Source organism: Onychostruthus taczanowskii, unplaced genomic scaffold, assembly GCF_017590055.1.
Source record: "Onychostruthus taczanowskii isolate IOZ18803 unplaced genomic scaffold, ASM1759005v1 scaffold7, whole genome shotgun sequence".
Taxonomy (NCBI): domain Eukaryota; kingdom Metazoa; phylum Chordata; class Aves; order Passeriformes; family Passeridae; genus Onychostruthus; species Onychostruthus taczanowskii.
The window spans coordinates 8,680,544-8,703,940 of record NW_024504786.1 but is presented as its reverse complement, the minus strand read 5'-3'; the positions used below and the strand labels follow the sequence as shown (position 1 = coordinate 8,703,940).

Sequence of the window (23,397 nt, the reverse complement as noted above, 5' to 3'; positions counted from 1 at the left end):
CAGGTGTCTGAGGAGGAGGAGAAGGGATTGTGAAGTGGCAGAATCATTCCCCACACTCTGTCCAGCCATGGCACAGGACTGAGAGAGCCCTGGGGTCTTCTGCCTTGCTGCTATGTGCTGGGAAGTGTGCTGTGTCCCAGTGCCTCATTTTGGAAGTCCCACAGAGGAAGGACTGGTCATGGGCCATGGAATCTGCAGACTGCAGGCGTGATCCCAGGATCCCAGGGGTGGTTTGTCCACAGCCTGGCCAGTCTTGGGTGCCTGGTATAAAAAGACCTTGGGATGGAGGGCAGCTCAAGGATGGGGGGGAACGAGGTGCTCCAGGAGATCCCCCAGGATGGAAGGCAGAGCTGTAGGATTCCCTCAGCAGTGTTCCTGCTGTGCCATGTTCGCTGAAGTCAGGGACCCTGACTGATGCTGGGGAGACCCAGCTGCTCCCCACGACTTGTATGTTTGGGAGATGAACTAGTGGGTTGAAGGAGATTCCAGTTTCATTCCAAAAGCAGAAGATGGATAGCAGCAAGAAGATCCAACTCCATGGCTGTGAGCTTTTCCTGACTCATACTGGCACCCATCAGAGAATCTGGAGCAGAGAAGGGATCACCTCTGTCTTTGGCCCCTGCTGACCTCATTTGGTCAAACTCCAGCCCAGTGAGGGGCGTGGCTGGACGCTGTAGTGCTTCCTTGGGAGAAGCCTGTATGGGCAGGCTGCCCAGCTGTGAGCTGCAAGAGAGGAGGACAGGGAAGGAGGCAGTGCAACACCTTCCTTTGCTTGCTCTCGGTGTTTCTCTATTTTCCTCCTGTGAAACCCAGGGAAGTGTTTCTGCTCAGTTCGGCATCCCCACATGGAGCAGCACCATCAGCCTGTCGCAGTCCTCCTCTTCCTCTCTCCCTTCCAGGTCCCTGTCATGCTCTCCCTTTCCAGCTCTCCCGGCAGCCTGCGTCCCTCTCATCGGGGATTCATTGTCTTGTCAGCCTCTAGTTAGCCAGCATGCGTACGAATCATAAATTACCCCGCCCGGGCCTCTGCTATGCTTCAGCACAGACAAAAAAATTGCACTCCATCACCGTGTCTCCCGGCTTTTAGTGGTATTGATCAATGCTGCTCCCTTCCCGCCCCCCCCCTTTTCATTTTAACCGAGCCGGTTAAGTGCAGTATCTTATTTTGTGCTGGGACAAATGAAAAGAATATTAGCAAGGGCTGAAATATATCTCTTTTTTATCTCTCTGCTACTTTTTTATTGAATCTTTCTGAGTAGGTGGCTTTCCGCAGGATGACAGCCTCATGACAGGCTCCTCATTAGAGCTGAGACAGTAATTGTGATGCATTTCCCTGCGCGGCCTTTTCACTTCTCCCCCCCCTCCTGCCTTCCCTCCTCTCTCCCTTTCCCCTGATTTGTAAAGTGATTGGATGTACAGACTCACTCCGTTTCTTAAATTATTGCCCAGCTCAATCCATCTTCCACTGCCCCACACCGGGCAGCCATGATCTCCACAGATGGAGAGCCAGGGTCGGATCACAAGGGGTTCCTCACCTCTCCTGCTGCCAGGCTGCCACTGGCCATGAGAAACATGCTGCTGGACCCAACGGGACCTGCAACAACCTCTGAAGAGCCCAGGGTGCTGTTCAAACATGCATTTCTACTGAGTGATCCATGGGACCAACCTCAGCTGGGGTTAACTGCATGGCAGCAGCACTGCACCAGTTTACACCAGTCCTCTCCAGTATCCAGCTTGTCTGGATGCTTGTCTGGACAGGCAGCTAAAAGAATAACTCTTTCTTTGGAGGGAAATCAATAATTTAGCAAGCTTTTCTGCCTCTGATCCCTCACTAGTTTTTACTCTCAGGAGAAGTGGGTGTATTTTCTAAGCTGCTTGGCAGCCTGGGCACCTTAGCAGGGAGCAGTGTCAGGGATCAGGCTCTTGGTGGGGGTGCAGCAGTCTGAGTACAGGTCTTCTCTGTGACCCAGTTTGTTCATGGGGTTGCAGAGGTCCCCCTGTCTGTCTGTGTCTCTATGTTTTATACACCCTAAGTGTATAAAACCAGCTGTCACTCATCCCTGTGCCTCTCTTTGCTGGATTCCAGGCAGGACTGGCTCTGTGCTGTGCCAAGCACAATCCAAGTCCAGCTTCTGCTGGTGCTCTGCAGCATCTTTACGCTGTGATGCAGGAGTGATTCCCCAAAAATATTTTCTTACCTGAATAGCCATTTTTTTCAGACCTCTGCCACCTCCCACGGTCTGCTCAATGCTGGGTGGTTCCTCAGTGGTCTGGGTGTGCTTGCTGCTCTGTGGGGTGTTGGCAGAGTTAAGTCGTGCTGTGGATGCAGTCATGGCCAGACACTGAACCCAGCCACAGCACTCAAACCTGGAGTCACCTCACTGCCTGTCACTGTCTCTGGCACCAGGATCTCCACTGCCCTTTGCAGAGCAACTGCAGCAGCAGCCAGATCCAGGGCACTTCATCCTGAGCAGCAAGTTGAGGTCTGCATCCCCCAGCCAGGCAGGAGCCTGAGGGATGGGAAGGCCCTGATGGAAGGAATGGGAGGTGTCCTGACCTCACCTGCAGGTTTTTGGGCGCCTATACCTTTTAGTACCAACCAGCAGGATCCCAGGCAGTGCCCAGCAGGCAGGATGCCACTCCATGGAGATGGCACTGGGAACACACCAGTAAATTACAGGGAGATGGGAGAGCAATGATCAACATTATTTCTGCTCCCTCACTTTATTACCATATTTTTTTGCCTCTACTGTTATTCTGGAGTGCTCTGCACTAACACATGAACCATTTCTGCCTTGAGCCACTGTTGTCATCTCCCCTCCTTGGCTGCCACTTACTACCAGGGCTCTGTGAGCCTCATCAGTTGTGGCGTGGGCTCACCAGGAGGAGAGTGAGTGTTTTGCTATTTCCAAGCTAATATGGGGCTTTCTTTGAATTATTGTTTTTTGAGCTGGAAGGAAAGGAGGCTTGTCACACAAGATACCTGCTATCAGTACACAAATAACAGCAAGCCCATCATCGAATGGAAAATAATCGCCGCGGAAAGCGAGTTGCAGAGCAGCCGGGAGGGATTATTACAGGCGCTGGCAGTGGCAGTGCTGTCAAGGAGCCTGTGTCAGCACTTCCATTACCACCCACCTGGTTTAGCACAGCCCCCAAAGCAGGGCACGGGGCCACGGGGCCCCAGCATGGGGTCATTTCTATTCAGAAGAGTTTCAGATCAACTGGCTTTGATTGGGTTTAAATGATGGAGTGTTTAAGAGGGAGAGAGCAGAAATAGGAAGGTGAGATGGAGGGAGGCATCTCAAAGAGGGGGGGGTTTGGTACTCAGAGAAGTGGAAAAGAGTTTGAGGTAGGAGAAATCAGGAGGTGGGACTGAAGAGCTGGTCCTCACAGGAGCAAGGTTCAGCTGGTCACAAGGAAGGGGCAGCATGGGGAGCCACAGGTGGCACCGCCTGTGCCACCCACAGCAGCAGTTCCTGGGGAGGCACCTGACTGTGCATCAGTGCAGATGAGCAGTGGAGTTATAGACAATTTATTTCATTCCTTTGGCAACTTGCTGAGCTCCTGTGCAGAGGGAGCCCTCGTGCCTTGTAAACTTTGCTCACTGAGTGATGGGAGCATTGTTTGCCCTGCGCTGCATAGTGGTGAGGGGCTGTACACACCCTGTGCTGTCAGCACTGTTGGTGGGCTGGCTTCCTCGGGTTTTTTACTTATATGCTCTCCAGAACAGTAGTTCACGTTCTGCTTGTGAGGGAAAGTTCTGCCTTCCAAGTGACACACTCCCACCCTGCAGTGCTGTCGGGCACAGGTGCAGGGCAGGAGCAGGGGTGACTCCATGGCTCCATGCCTATTCAATTCACACTTGTGTCCCCAGGACCTGAGCCCAGCTCCCAGCCTGGAGCCCAGGTCCCATTACCGGCTGCTTTGCAGTGAATCAGAGCTTTTCCAAAGGAATTATCTTGGAACCATATCAGTGTCACTGAATGAAGGATCCAGCCCTCTATTCCCAGTGGGATCAGGAGGGTTTGGTCCAGTCCCTACCTGGGCTGGGATCCATTTGCAGATGCCCTCCAAAAGAGGAGAAATTCCTCCACACAGGGGTGCATCTGCGTGTTGAGCACTCTGCTTTCAGAGCAGGAAATATTCGGTTTCAACACTTGGAGTTAAACATTTCCGCGGAGCCCAGGAGACCGTGCAAACAGCGGGAGCACCAAAGCTCTGCCTTTTCATCTCTCTGGCACTGCCGAGCGGGGGGTCGGCAGCAAGGGAAGCACGGCAGAGCTGCGGAGGGTAAACACTGGAGCCGAGCCTACCGAGTAACCAGAGAGTGAAGGGGAGAGAGAGGGGCAAAGAAAACAAAAACACAGCTGCCAAAAAACAAAAGCCTGAAAAGAGCCATTCAGTGTCTCCCAGGAGCGGGTTTGGCACAGGGCAGGGAAGGATAAGCAGAGGCGTAGGTCCCTCCTGCTCGGGGATATGGGTCCTTTGTTTTGCCCTGGGCAGATCAATGCCCTCTACTCTGTCCAGAGGGGTAAGCACTTACACCCCAGCATGATCCAGCCACACACATGATGTAGCATCCTTTGTTTGCTCCTGGATATCAGGATGTCCCTGCTCTGGAGAGGAGAGGTGGGATGTATGCATCTTTCTACCCTGGCGTTCACAAACAAAGCCTGAGGACTTGCCGTGCCCATCCTCTCCTCCTCACAACCCAGCATCCTACACCACCGTGGAGATGGGTACCACTGCCTGGAGCAAGTCAGCACAGCGTGGGTGTGTGCCAGGCTCCGGGCATGCTGCAGATGTGGATGCTGCCGATTTGGGGAGACGCATTCCAGGAGAAGCCTCTGTTGCACTGCAGGCATGCAGCGGGTCCCACAGACCTGGGGAGGCTTGCGTAGGTGTCCTGGCACGGGAGAGGATCCCTCCTCTCTGCCTGTCAGTCGCACTTAGCCCTGCTCCTGTGAAAGCGCAGCTGGCAGCCCCCTGGGCCAGGAGCCGGGGCTGCCTCTGTCCCTGTTTGCAGTTGTACATCAGGGACTTGGCTGCATGTCCAGGTTCCTGTTCTCCTGCCCCTCTGGAAGCCGTTGCCTCAGCACAAGCACCAGCCTCCCGCACTCACCAGAGCAAGGGGATCTTCCCAGCTCTCATGGGGATGTGGAGTGACAGCTGTCACATCCTTCCTTGGCACACATTCATCACCCTATCATTGGTGTAGCTGGTGGGTAAGGCCTCTGCTGCTCATTTCTCCTGCTGGCGTGGGCTGGGGTTGGGAGCAGCCATGGAAGACAGCAAGGCTTCTTCCTGTGGCCTGAGATCCCTCCTGGTTGCCCCAGCCACTGAAATCCAAAGTCACCTCTGCTTAGCAATATCCACCACCTGGAAGAGTACCAGAGAACAAGTGGGACACGAGAGCTTGGGTGTGCAGGAGGTTAAACATCCCACCAGTCTGGTGTACCAGCTGGTCCCCAGCAGGGGACCCTGACTATGCATCCTGACCCAAGGCTGCCAATCCCACTTCTGTGGTCCGGGACAGTCCATCACCTCCTCCAGCAAAGGAACATCTCTGGGCTCCACGTAGAGCAGAGACATGGGGATGCTGAACCTCTGTTCCACCCTTTGGTGCTGCTGAGAGCATCCCAGCCCCAGCAGCCACAGCTGTGGATGGTGACGGGGGCTCGTGGGCCCCACGGCAGTGGCTTGGGCCAGGAGTGGGGATGCAGCACAGCAGGGCGGAGGGCAGCCTGTTTACCCATCCATCTGTACACCCCACAGCGGGGATCCAGCAGGATTTCCCGTCCGCTCAAAGGCTGCCTGTTTATTTTGGGAGAGAGACTCAGACAGCTCCATTGTTTTGCTGTGAAGTTGGGGTTATAAATAGCAGGTGGTCGGGGACGCTCCTGGGCTATTTTGGGCCCCCACTAGACAAAAGTGGAAAAGCTCCAAGAGGAAGGTGGAATTACTGAAATGCCGACCTTTCCCGCAAGGGTCAGCAGGAGCTGGGTGTTTGGGTTTGGGTTGGATTCTGGGCATTTTTTAAACATGAGGGAAGGAGGAGAGAGGAAGATGTTCCAAGTTGCATGGGCTGCATGCTGCCAAAAAACCAGTGTGTCTTCCCTGGCAGCAGGGTGGTGGAAATGAGGGCCCGAGGCACCTGGGATCTGCCTGGGAGCCTCTGGGAGTGGCCCAAGTCCAGAGGAGAGATCAATCGGGTTTTCCTCCTGGCTCTGCAGCTGGGAGAGTTCCCAGTGTAAAGGGAAGCTGGGAAGGTAGGGAATGCACCCTAGCACTGGCCTGCCCCAACTTGCCCCTTACACCTCAGTTTCTTCTATCTCCTATAGAAGTACTGAAGGAAAGGGCAAGTAATATCCCAGTGGCAGCCCTGCTTCCACCAGGCACGTGCACTTTGTCCTGCTGAAGGGCAAAAATAAGCCAAGGTGACTCTCAAACTTATTTCAGACCCTTTCTCTTGTTAAATGCTCATGCCAGGCAGTTATACAGTGAGAAGCAGGGACCAGTAGAGCTGCTCACACCAATGTTTCATCCTTTGAGAAGGTCTATTCCTTTAATGGGGGTTCATTTAACTGGGCTCCACCATCATTAGGAACCATAAAATGGCACCTTTTGGCTCCTGATTGGAAGGCCACATTGCACGCAGCCCCCTCGTATCCAGCACCGGCTGCTTTATTGTGCATTACTGCCTCTCACTCGGATTTAACCAATTTGATCCATGTCTAATACATAAATAAATAATCCAGCAGGAGGGTTCACGTTGGATGACAACAGGCAGCTATAAAGCACGTTTCTCCCTGCCAGAGCCATCTGAGCCAGGCTCCGCACGCCCTCTCATGAGCAGAGCTGCTAGTACAGCTGGGAGAGGGGGCCTGGGACCTGAGGGCTTCCCTCTTTTATGGGAACTTCATTGTTTGCTTTAGAGTTTTATTTTATGTTAAATAGACGCTGTATATTCCTTACAGAGGGGGCAATAAAGTTTCTAAGCTGGAAAAAATTGGCTTCAGATCAGGGAGTGAACCAGGGAGATGTGGCTGGGCAAGGAAGCAGAAGACAGGATTGAGAGGAAGGAGGTTGTGAGGAAATGTGTCGCTTGCAGATCTGCCCCAGAGACTCAACCCAGCTAGGGATTAGGGTACACAGGCAGCCCCAAATCTCACCCAGGGGTGATACAGCCCCATGGGGCCCAGAACTCCAGCAGCTGTGGGGTCTGGAGCTGCTGGTGGTGCAGGGGGGACAAGGGGCCCCAGCCCAGCCCTGGGAAAGGGTGAGCAATCCTCGGTGAGCATCTAGACCTGCTCCCTAGTGCATCCAAAGCCTCACACCAGGTTTTCTTCTGCCTCCCAACATTGTGTGCCCATGGAGACTTACTCTGGCCTTCATAGGGAGGATCATCCTGACCCACCCAACTTCAGTGTCAAGGAGGATGAAGATTTCTCTTTATAATGAGTTAATAGGAACAGTGAGCAGTGTTGAGTCAACCATCTGCTCCAAGCCATATCACCTGAACCTCAAATGGGAAGCTGGGTTTGCACAGGGTCTCTTCCAAAAAGTGTCTGTTCCTGCTCTTGCTGTAAGACTGGAGGCCCACAGCCAGGCTTGGGATGCTCTCGTGCCACTGCAGAAGAGAGCCAACCCCTGCCCCAGGGACTGTAGGATGGGGAGAGAATTAGGGCTATACCATGAGAAAATCCCTGAATTTCAGTCCTGTGCTAGGACAGGAACCAAAGAAGAGCACAGATGATGCTGATGGCAGCTGATCTGAGCTGAAGCTTTTTCCCTTCTTTTCCTTCTCACAGGCAAAAAGAAAGCAACTTTGTTTGACAGCCAGGCTCCGATCTGCCCCATCTGCCAGGTCCTTCTTCGCCCTGGGGAGTTGCAGGAGCACATGGAGCAGGAGCTGGAGAAGCTCACGCAGCTGAACATCAGGTAAGCAGCTCCCGAGGGTCCATCAGCATCCCTGGTGACCTTGCTGGGGCACCTGCATGGGGCAGAGAAGATGGTGGTACCCACAGCTACAAGATGTGGGGAATCTAGTGCTAGCCAATGGGGCAGAAACATTTCCCTGGAGTTCACTGCAATGGTAAAGGCAGGCAGAAATTCCTCCCAGAGGTCACAGGCATCCCTTTCCCTGGGGAGGTGTGTGTAGTGAGCAGTTCTCATGTTGCTGGCATCCTGTGATGGAGCAAACCCTCAGCACTGGTGCACATTGCTCCTCAGCTGCCTTCAGCTCCCTCCTGCTACCCTCAGTGCAAAAAAGTCACCTACTAAAAAAAAAAAAAAATTGCCTTTTAACTGCTAGCAGTTATTTAGGAAATGGCTGCAGCCAAGGGTTGGCAAATCCCTGCCCCTGCCTTAATAAAAGTCAGCAGCCTTGGGAAAGAGCATGTTTATTTCAATTATTAATGAATTCTCCGGTCATTAAAAGGTGAGGAAAGGAATCAAACTGCCTACTAGAAGCAAAGTTACATCAGCAGGTGGTAGGAGAGGAGTGACAGCATGTGTGTCAGTGTGTGTGTGTGTGTGTGTGTGCCAGGGTGAGGGGTGCACCTGGCTGTGCACAGCGTGGAGGATGCAGAATCCATCCCTGCTTGGCTTGGATCTTCTTGGATTCAGCGATAGCTCTTGCAGATGGAGGGAGCAGGAGGGAGCTTTAGTTAGAGAAAGAGAGACCTCCCAGACTGGATCTGGATTGAGATATCCCAAATTCAGCACCTGCAGCCCCAGGCTGAGACCCATGTTCCCCGTGTATTGCACAGGAAGACAGGGAAGGGGGAAGCAGGGAACAGGCAGCCCATTTATCTCCCGCGACACCTAGTCCCCTTGCAAGAGTAATTTATGGTGTAATTTGGGCCACATCCAACTTAATAAAGGGCCACTGCAAATTAGTGAACAGGTTTAAATGAACAGAAGCAATTAGTGCTCGGAGGAGCCCATCAAAGAAGTTGGGCCAATATCAGAGTGAAACTGAAACTGCAAGCCAGGAGCAGAGGCTGGCTCGCGCGAAGTGGTGATGGGAAGGTGGCGTTTAATGGGAAAGGAAAGGAAACCCTAAATCATAAAGCGTGACAAGGGCCATTGTGGGCCAGCTGACAAATGAAAAAGAATGGCATTATTCCTTTAAATAACAGCAGCAGTTAGAGAGGAGACAGCTCTCCCTGGCTTGCCCTCGCTTCCCTGGCCTGCTCCACTCGGCCACACAGGCGGCGAGGAAGAATCAGAGGTCTTTATTAATTATTAAATAACGACTCCGTCCGTAGTGTGATAGATAATGTTCAATCTAGGCGATGGATTCAGGCGATGGAGGCCAATCTGTAACACAGCAGCTCCGCGTAGGAATGGGCTCTCCCAGTCCCAGAGGAAACCACTGCAGGCACCAGGGCAGCAGCAGGCAGGAAGGGCAGGAATCGTGGGCAGGATGAGCGGGGTGTGATGGGGTTAAGTCCCCTGCAATGCCCAGCCCCAGCAGGCAGCTCGCTGTAGTGGGTTGCTCGTTTCCCATTCCCCCACCTTTCCTGCCTGAAGAAGCCAGGAGCAAGAACACATCAACAAGAGAAGAGAGAAACTAATAATGATCTCAAATAACCCAATAAACATAAAAATAAAATGTAGGCCTATAAACGCGACGGGCACTGGCAGCCCTGGCCGCTCCCTGCCAATACCGACTTGTTACCGAAATGGCCGAGCAGCTGTTACTTATCAGTATGATGGGGAGAAGCAAACCAGGGGGCTGCTTTCCAAGGGCTTTTTTTTTTTCCTAATTTAAAGAGGATGCAGCCAATCATGGCTTGTGGTGTTAAGTTTTAATAAACCTTAATGATTTGCAACAAAATCATAGATTTCCTGTGCTTGGGGTTAGGAAGGCAGATCCCCTCCTGCCCACTGAGCTTGCAGCATTGGAGGCTTGGTGGGCACTGGATCAACTCTGGAAAAGGGATTTTTCCAGGAGCTTCCTGGGGCTGAGATCCAAGGAAGCTGTAGGCACCACCTGGATGATGCTACCCATGTCCCAGATCACCGCAAGCAACTCACCCACTCCAACAAATCCCTTTCCCAGCTGGTGGGAATGGGGTTTGCTATCCCCCAGAGACAGGGACAGCGCTTTTTCCCTCCATGGGCAGTACTGGTGTGACCATCCTGGCCTCAGGATGGGACATCTCAAGGTCAGCGCAGCTCGAGCATCATGCAGCGAGGCAGGAGGAGCCATGCTGGCAACAGGGCAGCACCCACTCCTTCCTCAGGAGTGCTGTGCATGTACCTGGGACAAAAACCAGCTGTTGGACCAGTGATGAACATCTCTCAGGAGAATACAACCTTGGCGCAGTGTCCAGCTTTCCCTTGGAAAAGCTACCTTCAGTGGGAATGAGGTACCTGGGTTTCTAGCTCTGCTGCTTTCTTGGTGTGTCCAGTCTCCCAAAGCATAGGGAGAGACCTGCTTGTGCTCACCCCACAGCTCCTCCACGCTGTGTGGGTCCAACTGAGCCTTGTGCACAGCTCCACGCAGCGAAGCAGGGCTCTCTGAATGCAAATTTCATTTCTGAGCCACTGGCGCTGTTTCAAGAGCCGGCAGCCTCCGAGCCCTTTTTGGTGTTACATATGTAACAGCCTCATTGAACTTGACATGTCAAATTCAGGCCATTTGTGCAAAATCTCCCTTTAATAATACCGTTTCATTTCGCTCAAATGAGACTTGAATGCATGTAAAATGGAAAAGGATATTTAAGCGCTAACATTAGGCAGATGTCTTGCCAGAGGCCGATTGAATATATGAGATTTTGAAGTGCTTAACACGTTTTCGGTGCTCCCTCTTAGAATATGTCACCTGGCTTTCTTTTTTCTCCCCCTCTTTCCCTCCCCACCTGCCCCCCCTTTAAGTGAAGGGTATAAATTGAAAGAAAACAAAACTACAAGCCTTGGTTTTATGGGGTTTAACTCTTGCCAGGCAAGACTGTTGGTATTCCTCCTCCAAAGAGAAATTGCCCTGGAGCTCACCTTTGCAGAGCACAGGCTCAAAGCAGCAGAGAGTGGGAGGCAGGTGAGGGGTGGCCCCATGACGCAGGGCAGAAGGGATGCTCTCCTTGCTCTGCTCGTACGTTCAGAGAGCAAAAGGTGCCATCTGAGCAGCTAAGTGCCACCCAAGGTAAAAATAAGAAATAATAACAGTGACACTTTGTATGTGTCTATGCCCTGTGCCTGAGCCAGGCTATTTGACACAGAACACATGAATATTCCTGGTTTGTGTGCATGAAACTGATCTGGATGTGAGTCTCCTATCCTCACTCAATATATATTCACTTGTTTTACACCTCACCTGTGTTAAAGGCAAAACACACTGAAATGTGAGACTCTTTCTGGAGCTGTCACTGGCCCCAGCTCCAAGCTTCAGCTGCTGCTCTGGCTGCAGCTGCATTTCCCCAGCCTAGAACTACCTAGGGAGTGCAGGTGGGCACAGCATTCTGGAGCAGCACCCAGGAGTGTCTCTCAGGACACACACACACACATCCCTGTGCACATTGCTGTGTGTCACCCTGCAGGTAAATACAGTGAGCAGAGGTGGCAGTGGGCAGCAGCACCCTTAATCCCTGCCTGCTTTCCCCAGGCAGTGACCACAGAGCACTGCTGATGGAGGGGACGCTGGGTGGAGAAGGGCAGGTTTGGGGCTCTGGTTTGGGTTTGGAGTGGGAGGAAAAACAAATTTGAGGACAGAAGTAAAGGAGGAAATAAAAGCTGTAGAGCTAGCCTCAGCTGATGCTCCACAATGATTCTTTCTAGAGTTTGGGGAAGAGACATTTATTGGCCATTTAAAAAACCTTAGGAAGTCCCATTACAAATATTACTGTTGCTGAGTTCAGCAGTTTGAAGGTTGGGAATGTGCCTTTGGATGCAGTGGTTTTAATAGCATAACAATCTGTTCTTGAATATGCAATGCTCCTTTAAAAAAAAATATTTGACAGGGGGTGGTTTTATTTCTCCATGTGACAGCTGACAGATTCTTCCCTGCATTAGCAGCAGCAAGCCTCTGCTTCATAGCTGGGATTTCACCTCCCCAAAATGGATAAAGGGTATCAATATAGTTGGGGAGTGATCCAAAGGGTGGAGCAGTGAGGGTGACGATGTTCTCAAAGTGCCCCATGGCTGTGCAAACTCTCCCCTCATTCACTTTTCTTTCTTTTTTCCTTTGCAATCAGCACTTATTCTGAGCATGTTTGTATTACAGAGCTCATGCCCACCTGTTGGCTGCTCCCAGCCCAGGCCAGCAGCTCTCATTGCTCCTTGCCATTCTGCTGGGGGCGTGGGGACACATCCCTGCACATCCAGCATCTCAGGAGCTACTGATTTCCCCTAATGACCTTTCTGTGTGTCCAGGAATAATTTCTCTTCTGCTTCTGTGATTACGAAGCATTTCCCGGAGCACAGAGGTCACCGGGGTCTCGCACCTTGGTGCAGATGGAAAGTGCTGCAGGCTGTTTTCTGTGACCTCAAAGATGCTGTCACAAAGAACCAAATAGTGTCAGGCAAAGGAGGGCAGAGTAAGATGTAGTGGGAATGCCTGTGTCAAAGAGGGTGAAGTGCCCAGATGGGGGATTTAGCTTGACTTTTGGAGCCAGCTTTGATTCGTGTCAGAGGAAAAGAGCCAACCACAGGACTATGGTGCTCCAGTTCCTGTAGAAGCATTCAGTGCACCTCTGCCCAGGCTTAAATTCTTCCTTTGGGTTCCATCTGAAGCCTCCTCTCCCTTGTTTGCACATATGCTCTTTTCCTCTCGCTGTTCTTAATCCTCTCTTCTTTTGCAGCCAGGGTAGAAGCAGAAAGTGCTTCCTCAGTTCCTGGCACTGCGCAGAGCATCCTCACCCTGCTGTGAGGAGCTTCAGCTCCAGGTTTCTTTATGTAGAGAGGCACAACAGTAGCTCTTCTCAGGGGACAGAGGCACCTCTGGGTCCAGTGGGATAAGAAATAAGGAGGAAAATGGCAAGATAGCTGAAACACAAAGGCTGCGGGGCTTTGGGAGATAAACTGGTCACAAGGCAAGTTGACTGTTCTTGAGAGATGTCTCCAGACCTATGGAAATGCATCCTGCTTTTCACATCTTTCACAGGTTGCTTTCCAGTGTTTCATGGTCTTTCTGATTAAATTCATTCCATGCTAGCCCCTCAGAGTCTGCACTGGAGACTCCTGCTAAAGGACAAGCTGGCAAACACATGGCATCATCCCTGTGGTCCCTGTGTGCCCACATGACAGGGGCTTGGTCTGTTGCTCCTGGTCTCAATAAGGACCCAGAGCAGGTTATGAGATATGGCTCACAGCCCTCTTCTGCTCAGGGAACCCTCTGTTTAAATACAGCTGCTCCTTTCCTGCACTGCCCCAGAGCACTGTTTGTTTCATTTCTGTGGGACCTGCCAAGCACTGTGCTGTCCCAAAGGACCTTTGGAGGACCTTCCCAGGGCCAGCGTGGGCGGCTGCTGGGGAAAAGGCGAGTGGCTGTGCTGCCAGGCCCAGCAGGATAAATAGGGTGTGTAAAACCCGAATTAGCTCTGTTGTCATGTGTCACAGCAGGGTCATGGCTCTCGCCTCAGGTCTCCTTGATTTATGCCTGGGGACTTTAACTGGATGACCAGGTACTTCCCCAGACTTCTTGTGCAGCAAATGCTGCAGGTCCCCCAGCCTCTCAATGAGAGAGTTTAGAAATGGTTTTGAGTGAAGAGTTTTTTCCAGTGCTCTATTGGAATACATGATTCCCTTCCTTGCGTGCAGTAGACACCTGTGGGCTCTCCAGAGAGAGGAAGGAGCCCTGAAGGCACTGCAACCTCCTGCTCCTCAATTTATCCATCTCTTTCTTCTTTCTTTTTCCCTCTTCTTTTTCTACCTTCTTCTTTTCTTCTCTTTCTCCCCCTCTTCTTCCCCCTCCCTCCATCTCTCCCCACCCCCCAGTATCAAGGCGACATCTCCAAGCCAAGTACTTTTAATTTCGCCCGTGGCCCTTGCTGACACGGTGGATATGCACAGCAAGTTAAATTCCCGCCTGATCAATAAAGCAGAAGCAGTGTGTCCGACTGGTCGATATTTTTTTATCTGTCTTCAGCCCAGTCCTGCTGATGACAGCCCCCTGCGCTTCAGCAAAGGCACTCAAGGGCATCGGGCTTTGGCAACACAGCTCTTTTTTTTATTTAAATTTTTTTAAAAACCCAGATGCCTACAAAAAAAAAAAAAGTTCACGGAGTTTGGCCTTTGCTTAATAACGTTTTATGATTTATCTTAATTTTTAATTGAAAAAAATTTGCGAATTAATTGATTTCTGGGACTTGCCAATTAACATTGTAATTGGGTGCATGATAAATTTCAAGGGAGCATCATTTTTCTCCCTCTCCCCCCTGTCACCGAGAAGGGGAACTGCGAGGGCAGCTGCTTCCTATCCATACGAGCCCCGCTCTTTCCCGAGGTGCTGCTGCCCTCCTCCCCCCTTGCTACTGTATCTTAAAGAAGGAACAAGAAAGCTAATAAAGTCGTGTTATTAGAGTCTCGCCAGAGGTGACCCCTCAAGGCATAAATCCAGGCCGGGGAGACGCTGGGGACAGGCACTATTAAGTGCCTGAGCGTGCTTTGCAGGTGGGACTGGCTACCTCTCCTGCAGCACCCTCTCCCTGGCTGTGCCCTCCCAGTGCTCCCAGGGGCTTTCCCAAAGGGCTCTGCTATCCCCCAAGGTGTTCAATCAAGCAGTTGATTGTGTGTGGTGTCTCCTGAGTGCTCCTCCTGGGTGTGAGTCCTCCATGATTGCCCTGCAGCCGATGTTCACCAGCAAAACCAGGCTGCAGGGACAGGCTGGTGTTTGGGAGCTGCCCTAGGGACACAGAACAGGTTTTCACATCCTGTTCTGCCCTGATTCCCTCGGGGAGAGAGTCCTGCCCCACAGCAGCAGTGGGGCATCCCATGCCACCACAGCAGAGGTGTTCAGCACAGAGCCTCAGCCCTGGAGTCAGGGTGTCCAGTTTCAGGAACATGTACATCTCCAGCTGGGTGGTATCACCTGAAGATCTCTCCAGCAGTTTGACTCCTGTCCAACTTAAATTAAACTTTCCCGAATTGTCAGCTTCTTGGTGACCCCCGAGCAGGGCCAGGACCACCTGCCACCACAAGGCAGCTAACAGGGTCACATCCCTGTGTGGGATGTGGAGAAGTGGGTGAGGTGGCTGCTACCAGAATGAGGAGTGAGGACACAGTGTGGGGTTGGGGCAGTGAGAACAAGCTGCCCTGGGGCACTGAGACAGACAGTGAAACTACCAAGTAAATTGAAGAATGCTTTGTGTCTCTGGTGCTTCTCCCACCCACTCGACATGATGGTATGGATCACCACGCCACAGTCACCTCAGGTGTCCCATGCATCCTCTAAAACCCAGTGAGCTTGGATGGGGCTGCATTGTGCCATCCTGGGGCTCCTGCTGCACCCCAGTCTGGGCAGGGAGTGAAGGATGCCAGACCAGGTGAAGGGTCCCAGGTTCCCTGGCAAAGCCACAGCTCTTCCCACCATGCAGGACATCAGAAAGGCCAGGAGCAGTCCAGCTCCAGGTCTGCCAGTGTTGATGGTAGGGAAACATGCAGGAATGGAGAGAAATTTATGAGGAGAGGAGTCTGTTTATTATCTAGCCAATGTGGTGCTGCTGATACCATGGATTTATCCTCTTTCATTCCTCCTCTGATTTGTGTCCCTGCCCCTCACTGTGGCAGATTAATCATGGACAGAAAGGGAAGAGAGACCCTCCAGCTTCCTCTTGTGCATTTAGAGGGTGGCAATGACAGCAGCCTGGACCCTTCACCCACGGCTTTTCCTGCAGAGAGAGCACAAGCCAGGCAGCTGCCTGCCCTGCTTAGAGATGCCCCGTTCCTCTCCTCCATGGCAGACCCCAGGGAAGGCAGAGGCTGCTGTCCATAATCTGTAGGTGAGAAGCACTTCGCATGAGTCAGAGCTTCCAGGGTAGCACAGCAAGTGTGGGTCATGTTTTCCCTTGCTCATGCAGTGCCCTAAAAGGGCTATGAACGCTCCTTAAATTGCCTTCAGACCTGTGGTACCTGCAGTCCATTCCCTGACTCCAGGATATGGATTTGAAGGCTGAGGTTTGGAACTCTGGAGGGCAAAGCCTTCCTCTGCTGCTGACTCTCAGGGCAGCAGGAGGCCTGGGAAGGGGTGTGTGGAAACCCACGGTGAGAAATAAATCTCCGGTCAGTTATTTGCCCTGGAGCGACGCATGTCTTCTGCAGAGCCTCTTCTGAACTGCCACATGAGCTGGGAATAATTAAACAGTCATTATAGCCATGGTAGCAAAGAGCCCCCCAAATCAATCTAATGTATGACCTTTCCCTCCGATTTTCCTTTTTATTTTTCCAGCCACCTCCTTTTCAAATAGTGGGAGAGAAATTAAATTACCCCCCAGCCAGGTCTCCTGTTTGGCCCTGCACACATGGACCATCACATCCTCACCCAGAAATCTGTTATCCACTCTGAGTGGGGACATGGGGTACCAGAGGTTGATAAAGGAAAATCCAGCAGGGCAGAAAGAGTTGGGGATGTGAATAGGACAGAGCAAATAGGGGATTGCAGCGTGGTCAGGTCATGCCACAGTGTTTTATGATTCTGCTGCATTTCATCTCTTTGGGAGAGGTGGGTGACTGCCCTGTGGGTCAGATTTGTCACAACTGACTGTGTTGGTCACTGAGGTCTCACAAATACTGACAGGAGGAGCATGTGGGAAGCACGTCTGGTACTGTAGGAGTAGAATATTTCTAGCTTTGACTGCAGCCTCTTTGGCAATTTTTTACCATCACTCAGCCCCTTTTCCTATCATAGGATGCAGGTGCCACTGGGGGAGCCACAGCAGGGTGAAAATCCCAGCATTCTTTCTGTGATGGCACAGATCTCACCTGGCCATGCTGAGGGCTGTCACCTGCAGCTAGGTATAAAATCAAACTCCCATTTCCTTATTTAAGCATCAAGTGACACTTCCACTTATTTAAACTGGCATTCACAAAAATCCAATTCTCTCTCTACCCAGCAACTGCTCCATTACAGCTGGTGTTGCCATCCACGGCTCTGCCAGAGGCTTTCTCTGCTGCTGGGGCTCCTATCCTAAGGCTGCATGTTCAAGCCATGAGTTCTACAGCTAAAAATAAATTGTTGCAATTGTTTTTTGGTTTGGGTTTTTTGGGTTTGTTTTTTTTTGGTTGGTTGGTTGGTTGGTTGGTTTTTGGGGTTTTTTATGAAATATATCATTGGCTGCAGCCTTTAGAAATCTTTTGGTTTTGCAGGATCTCGTGGGAGCTGCACAGGCTGATGCCTGTCAAACAGGGGGCTGCTGAGAAGGGGTTCTGTGGAAGAGTGGCAGAGCTGGAAGATTCCAGCTGCATGGCAGCAGCTCTCTTACCTGTTCCTTACTGGTTCAATGTCCTTCAGGGATAAGCAGGAACAACTGCAGCTGCCCCAGCTCAGGGAACTTAAACATTCGGCTAATGACCGGATTTTTCCCTGTGTAGCAGCTTCTACTTAGGGGAATGATAAGGGACCATTCCTTGCGTGTGCCTTTTTATTTCCCATGGCAAGCACACCCCAAAATCCAGGACCATAACAAAGGAAATAGGCTTGGAAGTCATTGTGTGTAACAGCAACCACGGCAGGGGTAGAGGAAACCCCAGGGTTGTGGATAAGGAGGGCACACACTTGGCTTGCTGAGCTGCCCTTTGGGAAATCATGACAGAGGCATTGGGCCTGAACAGCCCCTTGAAGCTCACTCAGGGACACGCCAGGGAATTCCCAGTTGCACCTGGGGATGCTCCTAACTAAATGTGTGCCTAGCATTAAAGGACGTCTGCATGTCTCTGGTGTAGCCTTAGTTCTGAGTTCGTTGTGAAGAGCCTTGCTGAGAGGAAAGGCTCCCCTTGAAGCTGACGGTCCCCAGTGTAAAGGAGCAGTGTCCTGGACATGTGGGGATCTGGCTGTGCTGCTCCTGTTAACGCGTGATGCAGCTGCAGCACTGGGCAGAGCCCTCTGGCAGCACCAGGACAGGGGCCTTATTTTGTCCCCATGGGGACAAAAAACATCCAAACACACGAGGTGCATGAATGCACTGACAGAACTGGTGTCTCAGCCCCAAGAAAGGGAGCCAGTGAGGAACCAGCCCTGTATCACTTGGAAGTGCAGTCTTCAGGGGAGAGAGAGAAGGAGGTTGCCAAAATCATTGGTTCTTCCCAGGGTGTTTCTTGCTCTTCTTTGGTACTTTGGGGGGGTTGGCTAAAAGGTAAAGAAGTTGTTTTGCTGTAATGAACTAGATAAACAATTCCCCAAATAGATTAAAACTAACTGTAACTTAGAAAAGCGGGTAGTAATTATATTTTATTAGCTAGCAAAACACCATTTTTTTATTTCGTAAGATAATTCTGTGTAAATCACCTTAATTAGAAGTGTCAGATGAGCCCGTGAATATCGTACTTAGTAACTAATTTCCTATGTACAGGTTATAATTTAAAACACATGGATCACTCACTGAGTGGAAATATGCTAGCCATGAAATAATGTGGGGAGTGTTGGGGTTATTACTATGTAAATGTGTAATCATTTCAGACCACTGCAGCCTGGCTGGGTGATTAAAGAGAATCCCAAGGTCTCCAAAGATTGTGCTGTCTGCAAGGGCCTAGAGCAAAAAAACTTTAAAAGGCACCGAAAAGTGTTTGAACTTTAAAGGTCTTGATTTCCCTTTTACCATTTTTAATTTGTCTGCGGTGTTTATGGAGGGGAAGGTTTCTCTTTGCTGACAGCCTTTGGATCCTGAGCTAGCTGCCAGCATTCTTAAGAGATGCAGGGGGCTGCAGCCCTTGTAATTCAGGGGGCTCTTTAGTGGGATTGGGAAAAGCACGCTTAAATTGCAAGGTCTGGGTGCTCAGATGACCTGGGCTTATGCCTATTCCTAACCCATCTCTGGATATTAAAAAAAAACAAATTTCAAACTCTTATTAGTGATAGAGTAGAACTACATGGCAAGAAAGGGGGTGAGTATTAATAATCCTCCAGATGAAGAATAAAATAAAGTCTGCCAAGTTATCTAAACCAGTCCCCTTCCTTATCAGTCCCAACAGCAGAGGCTTGATCTTTTGGCTGACCAGAGAGACTCTCATTCTGAAAACTTCAGTTTCCTGGCCCTAACACCATTTCTAGGAGGAATTAATTATATTCTTCCTCTTTCCCTTGAAAACGAATAATTTTAAACACCTTTAACAAGAAAAGGCAGGAAATGGGTTTGTTTTTTTAACAAGGCATTTGGATTATAAAAGGAAAAAAAAAGTTGTTTCACACTTCATGTGACTGAGAAATTCAGAGTAGTGAATTTCTGGAGGTTGAGAGGGGATGGAAATATTTCCCATCATGCTTGTTCTTGCACAGGTTTGAGGTGGTGCCAGGGCTGTGTCTCAGTGGGCAGCAGGAACTAATTCTACTCTGTGACACCTCCTGAGGGTAGAGAGCAGAGCTGGGGACAGGACACGGGGCATCCTGTACCCTTGGTGAGCATCCTGCAGCACATTCCTTCAGGGAAGTGGGGCTCTGTGAGAAGTGATGCCCCAGCCCATCCATTCGTGGTCCCCAGGAATCACAGCTGGGAGCAGAGCTGCGGCATTGGGAGTGACCTGATGGCAGTGGATAACTGCGTGTTTCCACCATTTCAGGGCAGGGGGCAAAAGGCAGTGGCACTGGGAGAGGAGGGGGGCCATAGCCCCAGGAGAAAACACCTTCCTCCATCCCTGCTCATTTCATAACACCCAGCCATCTGCCAAATCAAGGCAGATTAAAGCCAGCCAAATTCAATTTTTCCCTGCTGGCACTGCAGCTCGGCATCTGGGGCTAAAGTGTCCCCGACAAAGCGAACATGACAGGCACATTGCTTTTTTGTCACATCTAGTACCGTGTTGATCTTCTAAAAGTCTCATAAAAATTTATTGATGTCTCCCATATTGCTGTGATTGAGAAGAAAGGAGCGCGGGTGTGCGGAGCCGGGTGCGCGCGCGCGGGCGAGCGTGTGTGCGTGTGTATATTAATGTTTCTGAAGTAGATCTGATTTGATATGTCTTGTTCTATTGTCAGCATCTGTTTAGCGAGGCTTTTTAATACTTTCTGGCTGCCGATCACTCATCCTTAGCCTGGGATGCAGGCTTGCATACAAATTTTGTTATTAAACACAATTCCATTCCCCCCCCTTTCCCCAGCCCCCGCCTCTCCCCAGTAGCCTCCCCCCTCCACCCACCCATCCATCATCTCCCCAGGGCTATGGGGAGCTGGGAGCCAGCCACCCCACCAGCGTGTGCTTACAAGCACAGGCACTGGGCTTGGCAACATATTTCAAGAGCCTTTTGCCTGCTGCAGGTGCTTTGCATTGACAAATCGAATCATGGGGAAATAATTTATTTCCTAATGCTGTTTGCAGCATGTTAGCAGGAGAATTTACATGAGAGAGATTACTTTAATAACCAAAAAATTACAGTGCAGGCCTCCCCGCCATGTCGGCTTTGATATGTAATTGTTTCAAGTTTAACCTGTCTGGAGGGGGGAAGGTGTTATTAAATCTATAGCATCTCCCGCTGGCGAGGGCAGGCGAGGAGGAGCACCGGGTAGGGACCTCCTTCCCTGCTAAATGGAGAACAAGCTGAATTAACAAATCACTCCAGCCTCCAGCAGAGCTGCTTCTTCCCCGGTGTGCCTGGAGCTGAGGAAATCTTTTTTCCCTTGCTCTTATACCGATTTAATCTCCTTCTCTTTCCTATCCTCCTTTTTTTCGTTGTGCCTGACCCTTCACAGGGTTCACCACCTCTCCTACCCTCTCCCTGGCTTTCTTCCCTATGCCCCTGCAGTCTTGCTCTCTGCTTTTTCCCAGTGCTGGGAGAGGAGCTTTGCAAGCCCCAGGCAGGGGGAGAGTCAGTGTTTGACTCATGTCGCTGGTATGGGGACTTCCACTCATATGACCATTTTGTTACAGCCAGAGAAATAGCTGGCACTGCCCTCCTTCCCATGTCCCTGCAGGCAGGGTGAGGAGGCTCCTGTTGGTCCAGAGAAGAGGAACAATGTGCTTTGCTATTTGACATTATGAGATCTCTTGAAGCACTCACCTCCTTGCCTGCCAGTTTTGTGACTGACCTCGTTCTCTTCTCTCTTGGCAGCAAGAGCTCCATCCTGAAGGATGCCATGGCAGCAGGCACCCCCAAGGTAAGTGAGCAAACCTCAGCATATTTTCCCTGTCCCCCAAGGGATGCTCTTTACACCCCTTCACCTTCCCAGTCCATTCCCTGTTCTGCTACTTGACGTCTCCCAGGGAGGTGGCCACACTTTGGGGGCCGGTGGCACGGGGAAAGCTGCTGTCCCCACTCAGCTGGGCTGGAGCAGCCAAGTCCCTGCACAGGGCTCTGCATTCCTTCTGCAGCCAAGGAGCTGAAGGACCTGCTGGGCTCTGGGACTCCAGATTGTGTCTAATGACAGCTAATGAAAGCTGATCACACGCAGCCTGAGCTCAGCCTGGGGAATCACGTGTGGGAGTTCCTGGAGCCAGAGCCATATGCCAGCTTTGGAAGGGGAGAGTGAGCCTGCCGCAAGGGAGTGAAGCACACCTAAGGAGGAGCCCAAATCACTACAAGACCCCATCTCAGTTTCAACCCCCTCCCCAGGACCCACCTCCAATCCCCTTGGCTCAGAATGCAGAAATACAAAACTCGCAGAGCACCATGGCATCACTGCAAAGGGCATAATTTACTGATTTGCTCTCAGCTGGACTTCATGTGGCACAGGGGTGGGAAAGACCAGGGCTTGGGCAGGTGAGCAGGAGGCAGGGAGCACTGCAGGGCATTGCACAGCCTCTGAAAACCATGCTATCCTCTCCAAGGTGGGCAAAGGCAAATGCTCCAGGTTCTTCTACACTTCTGATGCCACAGTCCAAGTGAGGGAGGCTCCTGGCTTCCAGACAAGTGCAGGGCATCTCTCACAGGAGACATCTTCATGCTTGTTTTATTAGAATTAACTTTCAGTCTCATTCCCCATTGGTTTTTCTGGAAGCTTATGGTGATTTTTTTTGGCATGTGATGTCAGAAGCAAAGACTGACATTTCAGTTCTAGATTTTCTCCTTGGGGCTGGGTGTCTTGCCAAATACATCAACAGCTTGTCTGCCCCACCAAGGGAGAGGCCTGGGAGCCACTGTGCTGACCTGAGCTCCTGGCAGGTAGGGATGACTTCCAAATAACGCCAACAATGTCCCAAATTCTTCAAGGGAAAACAGAAATTGCAATGATGCTCCATAGTACTCCATGCCTTTGTCTCCTGCATGACTATACTTTGCTCCTGTGCCCTGAAGCAAAGTATAGTCATGCAGGAGAGTGGAGACCTGACTCTTTCTCCCATGAAAACAGCAGAGCAGGAAGGAATCCCCAAACCCACCACTGCTGATAATCCACGGAGTGTGAGGCTGCCTTGGGATGTCTTGAAGGAGCTGGAAAGGGCACCAGCAAAATGAAAGCATCTGGACTGCAGTTTTCCCATTCCCTCCCCATCAGGACTCCATGTAGATAACTCAGCGGTCCCAAACACATTGCCTGTGAGGGAGAAGGACGGCTAGGAAGACAGATTAGCTGTTTGGAGGCAAACACAGTGAGTGACTGACAGAGACCAGATAAAGAAGAAGGTCCATCTCACGGCAGGGCCAGGTTTTTGAAGTTTCCATTGACAAAGAATCCCATTTGCCTTGAGCGAGGGGATTAAACTGGGACTGGAGCGTCGTTCTATGTAAAAGAGATCAATCGTCCCCTGTCACCACATGGATCTCTTCCCTTTGCCCGTCACGTCTGGGACTAAGAACATTAACTTCAAGAAGCCGGGAGAGCAGGGAGGGAGAGGGTGAAATCAGGAAATCTTTCATTCCCTTCTCAGAGAGCTTGAAAGCTTCTCAGCCCAGGAGGATTCATTATTTCTATGTGGCTTTTGCTGGGAGACAAGTCCTGTGTGGCATGGGAAGGCACAGTGCTGTCACCTTCACCTGAGATTGGTATTAAAGGCCCCTTTGTAACCAGGTGGGATTGAGGAGGAGGGTGGTGGGGAGATGAAGGCTGCTTTTTTTTCCTTTGTGCCCACTGCGTGTTTGCAACATGGGGGTATGAATAGCCCATCAGGTTGTGAAGTCCCTCTGATACAGTCCCAGGCAGAGGAATGGGGTACAGACCCCCAAACTGGACTTGCAGTCCATGTCCAGGCACCCAGGCATCACTGGAGGTTTGGCAGGCATTTCCAGGGAAGATCTGTACCACTCTGGAACTGGTGGAAGGGGACTGCTGCAGTGTTTCCTGGCCAGACCTTTTCCTGCTGCCAACAAAAA

The 23,397-nt window shown here is 51.1% G+C and overlaps 1 protein-coding gene across 5 annotated transcripts in view; it reads left to right on the top strand.

The window, feature by feature from the left end:
* The window catches only part of RNF220 (ring finger protein 220), a 217,863-nt gene that overhangs the window by 127,521 nt on the left and 66,945 nt on the right, over positions 1–23,397 (top strand). For all 5 annotated transcript variants that reach the window (XM_041421455.1, XM_041421457.1, XM_041421460.1 and 2 more), the window contains 2 exons: positions 7,815–7,944; positions 21,202–21,247. In XM_041421455.1, coding sequence (XP_041277389.1) covers positions 7,815–7,944; positions 21,202–21,247 — 176 coding nt within the window. The remainder of the gene's footprint in view (positions 1–7,814; positions 7,945–21,201; positions 21,248–23,397) is intronic.